The sequence below is a fragment of the Lichenostomus cassidix genome, chromosome Z (genome assembly GCF_008360975.1).
Source record: "Lichenostomus cassidix isolate B80296 chromosome Z, HeHo_3.0, whole genome shotgun sequence".
In the NCBI taxonomy this organism is placed as follows: Eukaryota; Metazoa; Chordata; class Aves; order Passeriformes; family Meliphagidae; genus Lichenostomus; species Lichenostomus cassidix.
Window position 1 is genome coordinate 4,758,201 of NC_139511.1, and position 16,319 is coordinate 4,774,519.

Below are 16,319 nucleotides of genomic sequence, written 5' to 3' on the forward strand. Positions count from 1 at the left end.
GGGGGAGTCCCAGGGAAAGGGGCAGAAAGTCCCCGCCCCAAGTGTCCCAGGAGTCCTGCCAAGCCCAGCATGCCCTGGAAATGAGGTCCCTTGCCAGGGGGTGTCCAGGACCATCCTGCACTGCCACCCCACCGTGCAGGAACAGCAGCCAAAGGGCCAATGTTTGCTACCTAAGCCACCCTGTTCCTGGGGAAGCCACCACGTCCCACAGGGAAGCCATCGCCCCATCTCTCGCTGTCCCCAAGCCCCCAGACGCCTCCAGCCCAGCCTGCCCGTGCCCCAGCCCGGGATCAGGGGCACCCATCCCTGCAGAGCCCTGCGGTGGGCAGTGAGAGCTCAGGAGCAGCATTTGTTCTCCTTCAATACGAGTTTATTGATAAAGAAGGTAAGTAACAATCGTAACAATAAACAAACACCAAAATATTTATAGCCATGAAAGAACACGAAAGTATATATAACTATGAACAAACACAAAAATATTTATAACCATGAACAAGAACAACAATATTTCTAACCATAAACCAACACAACAATATATATAACAAGAAAAAAGTGTAAAACCGGTCTTAACACTAAATTACCGCCCCAAAACCATCCCAGAAAGCCAGAGCGAGCCGAGGCGCATCCGATGCCGCCGAGAGAAGCCTTCACCCGCTCGCAGCTGCAGCGTTCCCCCGGCGGGGCTGCGGGACCCCCGAGCGCTCACAGGTGCCTCCCGCGGCTGAAGAGCTCCCGCCGGCCGCGCTCGCTGAGCCAGCAGCGCCCGCGGAACTTGCGCAGCTCCTCCTTGAACGCCGGGTGGTGCATGGGCCGATAGCCCCGGGGCTCGCAGTGGCCCAGCAAGCCACGGCCCCGTCAGCCCCCGCAGCACAGAGCAGCCCCCGGCCCGCCCCCAGCCCGGGACAAACGCAGCGCCCCCGGAACAAACTCCCGATCGGCGCAGCCCCCGAGAGCCCCGCAGATCCCCTCCCTGCCTCCCTCACCCCCTGCCACGACAGCTGTGAGGATGCTCAGAGCCACAGCTGCCCCTCGCCACCGCCCCGGGCCCCGCCGCTCCTTGCCCTCCCGGCACGGACCCCCTGGCCCCGAGGGGACGCGGGCCGGGGACTCACCGGGAACTGGAAGAAGAACTCCCGGTAGCCGCCCTTCAACACGTACAGCTCGGGCTGCTGCAGCTGCGGGTACTCGTGGCAGGAGCGATCCTTCTCCCGCACGAACTTGCACCTGGCAAAGGCCACGGGCAAAGGCCACGGCATCAGCCCCGTGCCGCCATCCGGCCGTGCCTGGGCGGCTGGCACAGCCCAGTGTGCCCCCCGTGCCATCCCTCCCTCACTGGGGAGGGGCTGCAGACCCCTTACCGTGGCAGAGGAGATGTACTTCAGGCCCGGGTCCTTGCCGCCCACCGTCGGCTCTACCTTGTAGAAGTCCCCAGTGAGCTCCCGCTCATCGCTGGCCGGCAGCTTCTCCATCTCCTCGGGCTGGGCACAGCTGCGAGGCTCCAGCCACGCTCCCTGCCGAGGCACCAAGCACAGACAGCCCCCGACGTCAGCAGGCTTGCTGGCAGAGCCGGGGCGCGGCGCAGTGCCACCGCAGCCAGGCTGGCTCTCGGCCCTCGCCTTGCCCGTCACCCACCGGCTCCGCTGACGTCTCCTGGCCAGGGCTGCCGCCCGCCGTCCTCTGCCGCTTGGCCTTGCCGGGGCTGTCCCTGTGCGAGGGCTGTCGCCGCTTCAGGACGGGCCTGGGGCCGCTGCCGGCCACCGAGGGCGAGCGGAAGAGCTGCCGGCAGCGGCTGCGCTTCCCCGGACGCTGTGGGGAGAGCCCGTGCTGCTGGCTGCGCCTCTGCCGAGTCCCCAGCACCAGCAGGGCCGCGGGCAAGGCTCTCCCTGCCCTGGCCCGAGACAAGTCCACGGGCCCTGGGCTGCTCTTGCTCACCAACCAGCCCCCAGCCCAGAGAGCTCCGGCCTCACACTTCCCATTGTGAGGCTCTGTGGGCCACCGCCAAAGGCTGCCACGTACCAGCTTTGCCTCCTCCTTGCTCGTCACTGGCGTGCTCACCAGCTCCTCCGTCCGCTGGGCCACAGCGGCATCACTCTGTCGGGGCGGCAGCTGGGGGCACTTGGGGGAGAGGCAGAGCAGATTGTGAAGGGGACAAGTCCTGCCACCTCCTTGCCACCCCAGGCACAGGTGGATCCCATAGCCAAGCTCCATCCACGTCCCAGTGCCTCCCAGCTTTGGAGACGGGCTGTCCCCGTGAGCCCCAAGCCCATCCATGTCCCACAGGCACAGCCGGCAAGGCTGCAGCGGCAGCTGCCGTGTGTGCAGCCCCAGCATCAGCCATCCCCGGTGCCCTCCCGAGCCCTGCAGCCTCTCTCACCAGCAGCTCTGATGTGCGCCGGGAGCTCTCGGCAAGGGGGTTCCTCTCGGCAGCCCCGTGGCCGGCGGGCAGTGGGCTCCGCTGGCCCAGCCGCTGCAGCTTCCTGGGGACAAAGCCCTCCTGCGGCGGGGGAGGACACGGCGTCAGCACCGCTCTGCCCCCGCCCTGCCCCTCGAGGTCGCGCTGCCCCACTCACCTCATCATCATCATCACCCTCGGGCTCCCTGTGGCGTCGCCGCCCTGTGCCGCTGCGCAGCTGGAGCTGCGAGATGCCCTTCAGGACAGGGCAGTCCGGCCGCGACCCTGCGGGAACAAGGGGCAGCGCTAGGCCGGGGTGGGGATCGGGCTCCTGGCAGGGCCCTGGGCAGGATGGGCTCCTGTCCCCCAGCAGGAGGGTGGCGCCGCCGCTGGCAGCACCGGTCCCCATGGAATGTCGCGTGTCACGCCGAGCAGGGTCCCCGCCGGAGCGGCTCCTGGCTGAGCCCCGGCGAGTGCGGTTTTGGGCTCCCGCCCATCGCTCCCGCACAAGCTCCCCCACCTCAAGCCCCTCGCCAGCCCCTCGGCCAAGCCCCCCGCCACATCCCTGCCCGCTGTCCGGCACTCCCTGCACGACGCCAGGCCCGCCAAGGGGCGGTTGGCGACGGTTGTGGGGCGGAGCAGCGCCATCCCTCACCTGCACGCGTGGGCTGCGAGGAGATGGAGTCCCGGCGACAGTGCGAGGCCACCGGCTCCGGGGACGGCGTGTCCCACAGCAGCGGGATGGGCAGCCCCCTGTAGCGCCTCTTGGGGCTGTGCCTGCGGGCGGTCGGGACGGGCATGTGTCAGTGGCCCGGCTGTCCCTGGCCCCTCGTTCCCCTGGCCCTGGGGCGGGGGCACGAGCCGAAGGAGGGCATCCCAAAAGCGTCCGAGCCCCCTTTGCAAAGGCACGTCCGAGCCCCAGCGCCGAGCCCCGAGCCGCGCAAAGGGGCAGCCGTGTCCCGTGGGGCGAGTCCCGCGTGGGGCGGGTGGCCAAAGCTCCCGCAGCCCTCCGGCCCCCGGCCACCCCCTCACCTGTCCAGCGCCAGCGGCGTGAGCGGGGCCGTGCCCGGCGAGGGCAGCGGCGAGATGGCCAGCAGCCCGGGCAGCCCGCGGCCGCCGCACAGTGACATGGTCCGGGCAGGGACCGAGCGAGCGACGATCGAGCTCCGGCAAGTGTCCGGGGACAGGGGACAGGGGACAGGTGGCAAGAGGTGACAAGGGGTAGGAGGAGAAAAGAAGGGCTCGCAGAGTCTGGCAGAGTCTGGCAGAGTCTGGCAGAGGCTGGCAGAGTCTGGCAGAGGCTGGCAGAGGCTGGCAGAGTCTGGCAGAGGCTCGCAGAGGCTGGCAGAGGCTGGCAGAGGCTGGCAGAGGTGACCGACGCGACAGGTGACAGGCGCCAGCCGCCCGCTGCTGTTTACTCTAACAGCAATAACAACAACAGCGGCAGGTGCAGCCAATGGGAGAGAGAGCGCGTTGGGCACGAGGCGACGGCTCGAGGCAAGGGGAGGTGGCGTTGGGCGCGAGGGGACGCCGGCAGCCAATGAGAGGTGTCGGCGGCGCTCGGGGGCGGAGCCTCAGCCTCGGGGCGGTTTGGGTGCCACGGCGAGAAGGGGCGGGGCCAGGCGAGAAGGGGCGGGGCCAGGCTGGAAGGGGCGGGGCCGAGGGAAGGGGCGGGGCCGAGGGAAGGGGCGGGGCCAGGCCGGTCCCCTCACGGCCCCTCAGGGCGGGAGCTCCTCCCTGCAGCGACACTCGGGCAGCGCTGGTGGCCCTCCTGTCCCAGCGGCGGGGGACCGACTGATGGCCTGACAGCGCCTTGCCGGCCCGGCCGTGCCGCTGAGTGCTGCATCCCGTGTGAGGAGAGCGAGGCTGAAATCTTGGAATCCCTGGTGTTTATTTTCTCCGTGGCTCCAGCCTGCCTCTGTTTCCTCACGAATGTGTTAAAGCAGATGGAATTTTACCAGAGGTGAAGAGTGTGGGGAAAAATCAGAATGGAGTGTTTGCTGTGTCTCTCTTTTCTCCCTGTGCCTGGAGATCACAGCACCCCAAGGACTCCAAAGGCGTTTCACAGGGTTGGGAAGGGAAGGCGCCCCGTTCCTCTGCCGAGCGCCAGCAGCTCTGACAAGACCCCGCAGAAAGCACCACTTCCTCCTGCTCACGGTAATATCCATCTGTTTGTTATGTGTACAGATACTTCTATCTCAACCAGCAATGCTGAGAAAGCTGTGCATCACTCATGCATCTGACATTTTACGCTATTCAAGTATTGCTGACTGCTGCCTTAAAACATTTGAAGGGCCGAAATGAATTTGACCGAGAATAAAATTGCGGGTGATTTCAGACAAAGGTCTTCAGTTTTTCCATTTTGTGCTGTCCTTTGTTTTGCTCTTGTGAGTGGTAATTGGCATTCTGGCCTTGGTAGTTTTCTTTTGGGATGTAATAACAATTACACCCAGTTAGGGTAAAAACACAGGATGTATTAGCAATTACCTCCAGTTTGGGGAAATGCAGGGCATGATAATTCCCAGCCCTTCATCTCCTTCTTCCCCTTCAGATCTGGCACATCAACTTTTCCAAATGTTCAGTTTCCCCCATTTGTCAAAGATAACAACTTCTAGTTATGTTATGAAGCAGGGCTCCTCTATGCAGTGACCAGCTTGTCTAAAATAAGAGCTGAGATTTCCAGAGGGATTGCCCAGATACCTGCCCCAGTTGTGGAAAATTCTAACTGGTGTGGAGTATGAGATGACATAGGCCAGACCCTGAATCAATTTTCTGACCCCGTAGCTTGGAACCTCCATACTGAAGAAATTCAGAATCTAGCCAAAGTGGGGAAGCGTGTGAAGAAAAATTGCAGTAACAACTCTAATGGAAAGAAGAAGCTCATTGCAATGTGCTGGGCCCAGGCCAACATTCACCATTCACTGCTAGATACTGTAGGGCAGAAGATACAGCCAGAGGGGCAAGAGAATAAGTCAGCAGACACCCCAATCACTGCAGCTGGAGCTAAAACAGGTGGGGAGCTGAAACTAATAATAAGTGCCCCTGTTCAGAGAAGGAAACATAAAACCAAATCCATTCACCCAGTGGGTGATGATGGGCAGCCAGGACCTTCACAGCTAGCGCAGGAATCTGAGCCAGAAATCATTGGAATACAATAGATTCCTGTCCTGTCCATAGAAAGCCTTCATACCTTGACTAAAGATTTCACCCTACAGCCTGATGAAACTCTATTAAATTGTATGGTCCGAATCTGGGATGCTGCAGGTGATGGCACAATTCTGGATGGCACTGAAGCGAGACATTTGGGGTACCTGTCCCTTGATTTAAGTATTGACCAAGGGATGACAAGGGGCCCTGAAGCTCTCAGCCTGTGGACACAGCTTTTAAGCAGTGTGAAGGAAAGATAGCTGTGCTGAGAAGATCTCCAGCTGCAGCTAAACCCCTGGAAGGCCATGGAGCAAGGGATTCAATGCCTGAGGGAACTGGCAGTGATAGAGATCATATTCTCCCATGACCAAACAATTAGGAGCCCTGACATGGTAAAATGTACTCCAGTGATGTGACTGAAACTGGCATGACATGCACCACCAGAGCACACCCTGCCTTAGCAAGGATGATGTGGAATTACGTGGAAGAAACAGTGAGTACCTTGGTGAGGAGGCTCTGGGTTTATGCAGACACTGTGCAGGACCCAACACAAGAAAGGATTGCAGCTGTGGAAACGAGTCTGTCAGAGGCCATCCAGAAAATAGAAGATAGGATGGAGAAGACTCGTCAGAAACTCAGGAAGGAGCTGCAGGAGGGCCTTCTCCAAGTGACATGAGTACAGACCAGAGGCCCTGTTTCCAGAAGCAGATGTCCTGCAGCTAGGGACAGAGGGTACATCCCAAGAGCAGAAGTATGGTTTTTCCTGTGTGACCATGGGGAAGACATGAGGAGGTGGGACAGAAAATCAACTTCTGTTTTTGCAGCATGGTGAAACATGGTAATGCTCAGAGAGGGAGTTCCACCAGAAGGGAAGTAGCTTGAATTGCAGTTGATAACCACAATTAGAGAGGCCTTGCCTCTAGCGAGGCAGAGGCGAGGGAAAATCGTGTCTTTTGGACAGGGTGGGTCTGATGGCCTGGAACATCACAACCACGAAAATACAAAGCCTTGGTTGACATGAGCATGCAGTGCTCCTTGATCCCATTGAGACACGTGGGGGCAGAACTGGTTTCTATTTCTGCAGTGACAGGGGATCACAGCAGTTGACCCTGCTGGAAGCCAAGGGGAGCCTAACTGGAAAAGAGTGGAAGACACATCCTATTGTTACTGGCCCAGAGGCCTAGTGTATTCTGGGCATAGACTTCCTCCAGAGCAGGTATTTCAAAGACCCAAGGGGACTCAGGTGAGCCTTTGGAATAGCTGCTGTGGAGGCAGAGGGCATTAGGCACATTGCCTGGGCTCTCTGAGAGTCCTTCTGCAGTTTGGCTTCTGAAGGGAGAAGAGCAGCGAGTGCCCATTGCCACCTTGACAGTGCATCACCAGCAGTACCAGACAAATAAAGATTCTGTGGTTCCCATCCTCCCACTGATCCATAAGCTGGAGAGTCAAGGGATGGTCAGCAAGACCCACTCACCCTTCAACAGCCCCATTTGGGCTGTGTGCAAGTCTGAAGGGGAATGAAGATTGACAGTGGACTGTCGTGGCTTCAGTGAGGTGACTCCACTGCTGAGCGCTGCAGCGCCAGATGTGCTGAAGCTCCAGTATGAGCTGGAGACCAGGCCAGCAAAGTGGTGCCACTATGACATTGCAAATGCATTTTTCTCCATTCCTCTGGCAGCAGAGTGCAGGCCTCAGTTTGCTTTCACCTGGAGGGGCGTGCAGTAGTCCTGGAACCGACTGGGCCAGGGGTGGAAGCACAGTCCCACCGTCTGCCATGGGCTGATCCAGGCTGCTCTGGAAAAGGGTGAGGCTCCAGAACATCTCTAGTACTCCAGTACATCGATGACATCATTGTGTGGGTGAACATGGTGTTGGAGGTATTTGGGAGAGAAGATCATCCAGATTCTCCTGGAAGCCTGCTTTGCCATCAAAAAAAAACAAAGTCAAGGGAACTGCCAAAGAGATCCAGTTCCTGGGGGTGAAGTGGCAAGATGGGCAACATGAGATGCCCACTGAGGTCATCAATAAGATCACTGCTATGTCTCCACCAACCAACTAGAAGGAAACACAAGCTTTACTAGGCACCATAGGCTTTTGGATAATATATATTCCTGAGTACAGTCAAATAGTGAGCCCTCTCTATCTGGTTACCCGTAAGAAGAACGATTTCCACTGGGGCCCTGAACAGCAGCAAGCCTTGACCCAGATCAAGCAGGAGATAGCTCATGCAGTAGCCCTTGGCCCAGTCAGGACAGGAGCAGAGGAGAAATACATGCTCTATTCTGCAGCTGGGAACAATGGTCTGTCCTGGAGCCTTTGGCAGAAGGTTCCTGGGGAGACTTGGGTTTGACCACTGGGATTCTGGAGCCAAAGTTACAGAGGGTCCATGCACAACTACAGCCCAACAGAGAAGGAAATTCTGTCAGCTTATGAAGGGATCCAAGCTGCCTCAGAGGCCATTGGCACTGAAGAACAATTCCTCCTGGCACCCCGACTACCAGTGCTCAGGTGGATGTTGAAGGGAAAGTTTCCCTCTACCCATCATGCTTCCAATGCCACATGGATTAAATGGATTGCCCTCATCACACAACACGTCCACAATGGAAACTGAATTGCTCTGACATCTTGGAAATAATTACAAATTGGCCTGAAGGTGAAAGCTCTGGTCACACTGATGAAGAAGAACAAGAACAAATGAGGCATGCTGAGGAAGCTCCAGCATACAACCAACTGCCAGCAGAAGAAACACACTGTGCTCTTTTTACTGACAGTTCCTGTCGCATCATAGGAATGAACTGGAAGTGAACCATGGCGAAGAAGAAGGAAATGTAGGCAGCTGAGGCTGCAGTCCAGGGATTTATTGAGGATAGTGGGCAGAGGAGGAGGGGCGTGAAGGAGGAGCGGATCGAGGAGGTTGGAGAAAGGGCTGGATCTGAGGCTCAAGAGCTGCGAGCACACGGTGGCAAGGGTTTAAGAGGGTCAGGTGAAGGGAAGGGGTTTACTATGAAGGTCCAATAGGAGCGCGTTGGGACTGGGATAGACAGGGGTACAGAACAATGAGGGCGCTTCAGGGGAGGGTACAAAGATTGAAAATCCAATGGGGGAACCTGGCTGGGGAGAACAAAGGCGAAGGTTCTAGAACATAGACCAGATAAGGGGTAGGGGAGGGGAGATGTGCAGGGCCAATGGGCTGCTTGCCTGTTGCATATTGATGGTGCCAGCCGCAAGGTGCCCTGGGTGTGCACTACTCTGTCACCCTGACTGCAACCTCACCTCACACCCAGGACTCCTCTTCTGGGGCCAATGCCCCATGCAGCTGGTCGCTCAAACCCATGTGGGCAAGGGCCACTGCTACACCACATGACACATCAAGAATCTACAGAAGGAGAAGGTGGATCGAGCCAACTCACTGAACTCAAAGCCATCCAGTTGGCCCAAGACATTGCTGAAAGAGAGAAGTGGCCAAATTGTTACCTTTATACAAATACATGGATGGTAGCCAATGCCCTGTGGGGGTGGCTGGAGAGGTGGAAAAAAGGCCAATTGGCAGCATAAGGGAAAACCAATCTGTGCTGCTGAGGAGTAGAAAGACATTGGCACTCAGGTAGACAAGCTACCCGTGAAAGTCCATCAAGTAGATGCCCATGTCCCCAAGAGCCAAGCTAATGAGGAACATCAAAACAACACACAGGTAGATGAGGCTGTGAAGATAGAGGTGTCAGAGGTAGATCTGGATTGGCTTCACAAGGGAGTGTTGTTCCAAGCTTAATGGGCCCATGATGCCTCAGGCCATCAAGGCACAGATGCCACCTATAAGTGAGCACGAGACCAAGGGGTGGATCTAACCATGGACTGTATCTCCCAGGTGATCCATGACTGTGAGACATGTGCTGCAATCAAACAGGCCAAGGGGGTGAAGCCCCTGTGGTATGGTGGGCAGTGATCCAAATGCATGTATGGGGAGGCCTGGCAGATCTATTACATCCCACTGCCTCAAACCTGCTATTGCAAGTGCTACGTGCTCACAATGGCAGAGGCCACCACTGGGTGACTGGAGACCTACCCTGTGCCTCATGCCACTGCCCATAACACCATCCTGGGCCTTGGAAAGCAGGTCCTTTGGAGGCATGGTACCCCAGAGAGGATGGGGTCTGACAGTGGGACTCATTTCAAGAACAGCCTGATAAAGACCTGGGCTGGGGAACATGGTATGGAATGGCTGCACCATATCCCTTATCGTGCACCAGCGGCAGGGAAAGTGGAACGGTGCAATTGCCTTCTCAAAACCACCTTGAAGGCACTAGGGGAACTTTGAAGGTGGAGAAACTTTCAAAAAGTGGGAGATGCACTTAGCTAAGGCCACATGGTGAGTTAAAACCCAAGGCTCCACCAGCCAAGCAAGCCCTGCTCAATCCAACCCCCTGCCTAGAGCAGATGGAGATGAGGTGCCAGCAGTGCATGTCAGGGGACTTTTGGGAAAAACTGTCTGGATTAATTCTGCATTGAGTAAAGACAAACCCTTGCGTGGAGTTATCTTTGCTCAGGGGCTGTTAAGATCCAATTATTAAGATTCTTAGAAAGACCTCTGCCCCAATTAAGGTGCATATGACACCATATGCGAGTCAATAGTATGGATTTTATTTGGTGGTAAATATGAGAGATAGAGAGAGAAGAAAAGAAAGAAAAGGAGAAGCAGGAAAAGAGGATGGAGGGACAGAAATAGGGTGACAGAGACAGAATAAAGAAAATATCACCATCCATGGATCTCAACAATGTTGCATTGTTCCTCTCCAGCTGGTCTGCTTGGTGGTGATGCTCCCCCTGAGAAGCACAGAATCCCATGGGTTAATGTACACTCAGGCCAGGTGACAATGTCCAGGCATGTCCCCCTGGGGGGAAGGGGCAGCCTCTTGTAGCAGACTCTGCTTGCAGTCCTGTGGTGCAAGGCCTAGCACTGTGGGATTTCTTTTATGGATTATGACTCCCCCTCAGCTGCCTCTCACCTGGAAGCCCCGTGGATGTGGGCAGTGGGGTTGGGGGTTCCACAGCTGGAACCAGTTTGTGTAACAGAGGATGGATGGGTGTTTATTGCCTCTGACCAGAGGTTATGCCATGCACCAAAACCACCTCCTCCCCCCTTGGCTGTGGGGAAAGTCTGTGTGAACCTGGCTTCAGTGAGCTCTGCTTTCCCTCAACCCAAATTCACCCAGGGATGATTCTCAGAGCAACTGGTAGGTTGGGCCATTGTGGATGCACACCTTTCACTCAGCCTGAGATGACAGAACAATAGATTTCCTTAATCTAATCCCAGCAGTCTGACTTTTAGTCCAAAGTCTCTGCCAGGTATTTTCAGGGAGGCTTCTTTAATTGTAGATGTTTTATACAGTCTTTGTTATAATGAGCAAAATTTTATATCAGTGTTTGAGGCATGAATTATTTCAGACTCTCACACCAATGGCTATGGGGGTCCCAGGGAAAGGGGCAGAAAGTCCCTACCCCAAGTGTCCCAGGAGTCCTGCCAAGCCCAGCATGCCCTGGAAAGGAGGTCCCTTGCCAGGAGGTGTCCAGGGCCATCCTGCACTGCCACCCCACCGTGCAGGAACAGCAGCCAAGGGGCCAACGCTTGCTACCTAAGCCACCCTGTTCCTGGGGAAGCCACCACGTCCCACAGGGAAGCCATCGGCCCATCTCTCGCTGTCCCCAAGCCCCCAGACGCCTCCAGCCCAGCCTGCCCGTGCCCCCAGCCCGGGATCAGGGGCACCCATCCCTGCAGAGCCCTGCGGTGGGCAGTGAGAGCTCAGGAGCAGCATTTGTTCTCCTTCAATAGGAGTTTATTGATAGAAAGTGTAACTAGCAATCCTAACAATAAACAAAGACAGAAATATTTATAACAATGAACAAACACAAAAATATTTATAACCATGAACAAGCACAACAATATTTCTAACCATAAACCAACACAACAACATGTATAACAAGAAAAAAGCGTAAAACCGGTCTTAACACTAAATTAAATTTAACACCACCCCAAAACTATCCTAACAAAGCAGAGCGAGCCGAGGCGCATCTGATGCCGCCGAGAGAAGCCTTCACCCGCTCGTAGCTCCAGCGTTCTCCCGGCGGGGCTGCGGGACCCCCGAGCGCTCACAGGTGCCTCCCGCGGCTGAAGAGCTCCCGCCGGCCGCGCTCGCCGAGCCAGCAGCGCCCGCGGAACTTGCGCAGCTCCTCCTTGAACGCCGGGTGGTGCATGGGCCGATAGCCCCGGGGCTCGCAGTGGCCCTGCAAGCCACGGCCCCGTCAGCCCCCGCAGCACAGAGCAGCCCCCGGCCCGCCCCCAGCCCGGGACAAACGCAGCGCCCCCGGAACAACCTCCCGATCGGCGCAGCCCCCGAGAGCCCCGCAGATCCCCTCCCTGCCTCCCTCCCTCCCTCCCTGCCACGGCAGCTGTGAGGATGCTCAGAGCCACAGCTGCCCCTCGCCACCGCCCCGGGCCCCGCCGCTCCTTGCCCTCCCGGCACGGACCCCCTGGCCCCGAGGGGACGCGGGCCGGGGACTCACCGGGAACTGGAAGAAGAACTCCCGGTAGCCGCCCTTCAACACGTACAGCTCGGGCTGCTGCAGCTGCGGGTACTCGTGGCAGGAGCGATCCTTCTCCCGCACGAACTTGCACCTGGCAAAGGCCACGGGCAAAGGCCACGGCATCAGCCCCGTGCCGCCATCCGGCCGTGCCTGGGCGGCTGGCACAGCCCAGTGTGCCCCCCGTGCCATCCCTCCCTCACTCACATTTTGGGCCCCCGCTCGAGAGAGAACTCGCAGTGGAAGATGATGATCACCCTCTTGCCGCCGGCCGGGGCCACCACGGGCTGCTCCAGCAGGAATGCCTCCACTTCGTGCTGCAGCGGCAGGTTCACAGCACCCTGCCGAGGCACAGCACGCTCCTGTTTGCCCTCTGCCTCCCACTGCATTTGCTGCAGGGACCCAAGCACGCTGTCCCACTGCCTCCCCCAGCAGCACCATCTCCCAGACTAGCGAGCCGTCATCAGCCTCCTCTTCTCGGCTGGGGATCTAGCTTTACCCGGGAGGTGTGCCTTGGCGCTTCTCACGGGACTCCTCCATCCCCCTGGGCGGCTCAGCACCCTTCATGGGGAGCCGCTGAATCCCGCTGGGGGCTCAGAGTACCTCCGGGGGGCTGTTTGTCACATCTGTGGTGGGGGCTCAGTATGCTTGGAGGGGCTGCTGAATCTCTCAGGGGGTACTGAACAAACCCGGGGGGATCCTGAATCCCTGTGCTCTCAGCCCCTCGTGGTGGGCTCAGCACCTCTGAGGGTGGCTGGGCTCCGGACACCCTCCTGCCTGCCGGCCCCAGCGGGGTTCTGACCTTGACGTGGCCCCCCTCGTACTCGTAGGGGTAGCGGCAGTCCACGACGATGCTTCTCTCGATGGAGCTGCTGAAGCGCCCCGTCAGCACCGCTGCCAGCTGCGGGGAGAGCTTGTCACCGAGGGAGGGGACACAGGGGGACAGGCAGGGGGACAGCAGGCAGGGAGCCCCTCGGTGGGGCTGGGGAGGGGCTGCAGCCCCCTTACCGTGGCAGGGGAGATGTACTTGAGGCTCGGGTCCTTGCCGTCCACCGTCGGCAGGAGGTGAGCCTGCAGGAGACAGGCTCTGGGCTCGTACCCGACCCAGGGACACCTCCCGGTGCTAACACCTGTCCCCCCAGTCCCGAAGCCACCCCAGAGGCCTGCTCTTCTCCCTTCTGCGGGAGGGAGGGGACAATCTGCGCAGGGGACTCGTGGCCCTAGCACGGGCTTGGAGCAGAAGAGCTGTGATGGGGCTCTTCATCCCCTGCAGAGGCTGCAGGCTGCCAAGTCGCAGCCCCGAGGCCCCGAAGCCCCAGGCAAGGGCCACCAGCTGCCTTTGGGCTCTTGCAGGGCTGCGGGGCTCTGACCACGGTCCCTGTTTCACAATAACGGGGGCGGCACCCCCAGAGCTGCCCCATCCTCGTGGCCCTACCTTGGAGAAGTCCCCAGTGAGCTCCCGCTCATCGCTGGCCGGCAGCTTCTCCATCTCCTCGGGCTGGGCACAGCTGCGAGGCTCCAGCCACGCTCCCTGCCGAGGCACCAAGCACAGACAGCCCCCGACGTCAGCAGGCTTGCTGGCAGAGCCGGGGCGCGGCGCAGTGCCACCGCAGCCAGGCTGGCTCTCGGCCCTCGCCTTGCCCGTCACCCACCGGCTCCGCTGACGTCTCCTGGCCAGGGCTGCCGCCCGCCGTCCTCTGCCGCTTGGCCTTGCCGGGGCTGTCCCTGTGCGAGGGCTGTCGCCGCTTCGGGACGGGCCTGGGGCCGCTGCCGGCCACCGAGGGCGAGCGGAAGAGCTGCCGGCAGCGGCTGCGCTTCCCCGGACGCTGTGGGGAGAGCCCGTGCTGCTGGCTGCGCCTCTGCCGAGTCCCCAGCACCAGCAGGGCCGCGGGCAAGGCTCTCCCTGCCCTGGCCCGAGACAAGCCCACGGCCCCTGGGCTGCTCTTGCTCATCAACCAGCCCCCAGCCCAGAGAGCTCCGGCCTCAGACTTCCCATTGTGGGGCTCTGTGGGCCACCGCCAAAGGCTGCCACGTACCAGCTTTGCCTCCTCCTTGCTCGTCACTGGCGTGCTCACCAGCTCCTCCGTCCGCTGGGCCACAGCGGCATCACTCTGTCGGGGCGGCAGCTGGGGGCACTTGGGGGAGAGGCAGAGCAGATTGTGAAGGGGACAAGTCCTGCCACCTCCTTGCCACCCCAGGCACAGGTGGATCCCATAGCCAAGCTCCATCCACGTCCCAGTGCCTCCCAGCTTTGGAGACGGGCTGTCCCCGTGAGCCCCAAGCCCATCCATGTCCCACAGGCACAGCCGGCAAGGCTGCAGCGGCAGCTGCCGTGTGTGCAGCCCCAGCATCAGCCATCCCCGGTGCCCTCCCGAGCCCTGCAGCCTCTCTCACCAGCAGCTCTGATGTGCGCCGGGAGCTCTCGGCAAGGGGGTTCCTCTCGGCAGCCCCGTGGCCGGCGGGCAGTGGGCTCCGCTGGCCCAGCCGCTGCAGCTTCCTGGGGACAAAGCCCTCCTGCGGCGGGGGAGGACACGGCGTCAGCACCGCTCTGCCCCCGCCCTGCCCCTCGAGGTCGCGCTGCCCCACTCACCTCATCATCATCATCCCCCTCGGGCTCCCTGTGGCGTCGCCGCCCTGTGCCGCTGCGCAGCTGGAGCTGCGAGATGCCCTTCAGGACAGGGCAGTCCGGCCGCGACCCTGCGGGAACAAGGGGCAGCGCTAGGCCGGGGTGGGGATCGGGCTCCTGGCAGGGCCCTGGGCAGGATGGGCTCCTGTCCCCCAGCAGGAGGGTGGCGCCGCCGCTGGCAGCACCGGTCCCCATGGAATGTCGCGTGTCACGCCGAGCACGGTCCCCGCCGGAGCGGCTCCTGGCTGAGCCCCGGCGAGTGCGGTTTTGGGCTCCCGCCCATCGCTCCCGCACAGGCTCCCCCACCTCCAGCCCCTCGGCCAAGCCCCCCGCCACATCCCTGCCCGCTGTCCGGCACTCCCTGCACGACGCCAGGCCCGCCAAGGGGCGGTTGGCGACGGTTGTGGGGCGGAGCAGCGCCATCCCTCACCTGCACGCGTGGGCTGCGAGGAGATGGAGTCCCGGCGACAGTGCGAGGCCACCGGCTCCGGGGACGGCGTGTCCCACAGCAGCGGGATGGGCAGCCCCCTGTAGCGCCTCTTGGGGCTGTGCCTGCGGGCGGTCGGGACGGGCATGTGTCAGTGGCCCGGCTGTCCCTGGCCCCTCGCTCCCCTGGCCCTGGGGCGGGGGCACGAGCCGAAGGAGGGCATCCCAAAAGCGTCCGAGCCCCCTTTGCAAAGGCACGTCCGAGCCCCAGCGCCGAGCCCCGAGCCGCGCAAAGGGGCAGCCGTGTCCCGTGGGGCGAGTCCCGCGTGGGGCGGGTGGCCAAAGCTCCCGCAGCCCTCCGGCCCCCGGCCACCCCCTCACCTGTCCAGCGCCAGCGGCGTGAGCGGGGCCGTGCCCGGCGAGGGCAGCGGCGAGATGGCCAGCAGCCCGGGCAGCCCGCGGCCGCCGCACAGTGACATGGTCCGGGCAGGGACCGAGCGAGCGACGATCGAGCTCCGGCAAGTGTCCGGGGACAGGGGACAGGGGACAGGGGACAGGGGACAGGTGGCAAGAGGTGACAAGGGGTAGGAGGAGAAAAGAAGGGCTCGCAGAGTCTGGCAGAGTCTGGCAGAGTCTGGCAGAGGCTGGCAGAGTCTGGCAGAGGCTGGCAGAGGCTGGCAGAGTCTGGCAGAGGCTCGCAGAGGCTGGCAGAGGCTGGCAGAGGCTGGCAGAGGTGACCGACGCGACAGGTGACAGGCGCCAGCCGCCCGCTGCTGTTTACTCTAACAGCAATAACAACAACAGCGGCAGGTGCAGCCAATGGGAGAGAGAGCGCGTTGGGCACGAGGCGACGGCTCGAGGCAAGGGGAGGTGGCGTTGGGCGCGAGGGGACGCCGGCAGCCAATGAGAGGTGTCGGCGGCGCTCGGGGGCGGAGCCGCAGCTTCGGGGCGGTTTGGGTGCCACGGCGAGAAGGGGCGGGGCCAGGCGGGAAGGGGCGGTGCCAAGGGAAGGGGCGGGGCCACAGCAGAGAGGCGGGGCCAGGCGAGAAGGGGCGGGGCCAGGCCAGGCCCCTCACGGCCCCTCAGGGCGGGAGCTCCTCCCTGCAGCGACACTCGGGCAGCGCTGGTGGCCCTCCTGTCCCAGCGGCGGGG

General features: G+C 60.8%; 2 protein-coding genes across 2 annotated transcripts; both read right to left on the reverse strand.

Moving 5' to 3' along the window:
* Positions 1-702: 702 nt before the first annotated feature.
* On the reverse strand, positions 703-2,208 carry LOC146424260 (M-phase inducer phosphatase 2-like). Its single transcript, XM_085042807.1, has 5 exons — positions 2,017-2,208; positions 1,633-1,806; positions 1,359-1,511; positions 1,113-1,283; positions 703-825 (listed from the first exon to the last, which is right to left on the reverse strand). The coding sequence occupies exons 1-5, from the start codon at positions 2,206-2,208 to the stop codon at positions 703-705; spliced, it is 813 nt and encodes a 270-aa protein (XP_084898933.1).
* Positions 2,209-11,678: 9,470 nt separating this feature from the next.
* LOC146424261 (M-phase inducer phosphatase 1-like) lies at positions 11,679-13,855 on the reverse strand. The gene is made up of 7 exons (XM_085043242.1): positions 13,768-13,855; positions 13,551-13,646; positions 13,124-13,186; positions 12,918-13,016; positions 12,323-12,456; positions 12,098-12,209; positions 11,679-11,818 (listed from the first exon to the last, which is right to left on the reverse strand). The coding sequence occupies exons 2-7, from the start codon at positions 13,602-13,604 to the stop codon at positions 11,684-11,686; spliced, it is 597 nt and encodes a 198-aa protein (XP_084899368.1). The 5' UTR covers positions 13,605-13,646; positions 13,768-13,855; the 3' UTR covers positions 11,679-11,683.
* Positions 13,856-16,319: the final 2,464 nt, after the last annotated feature.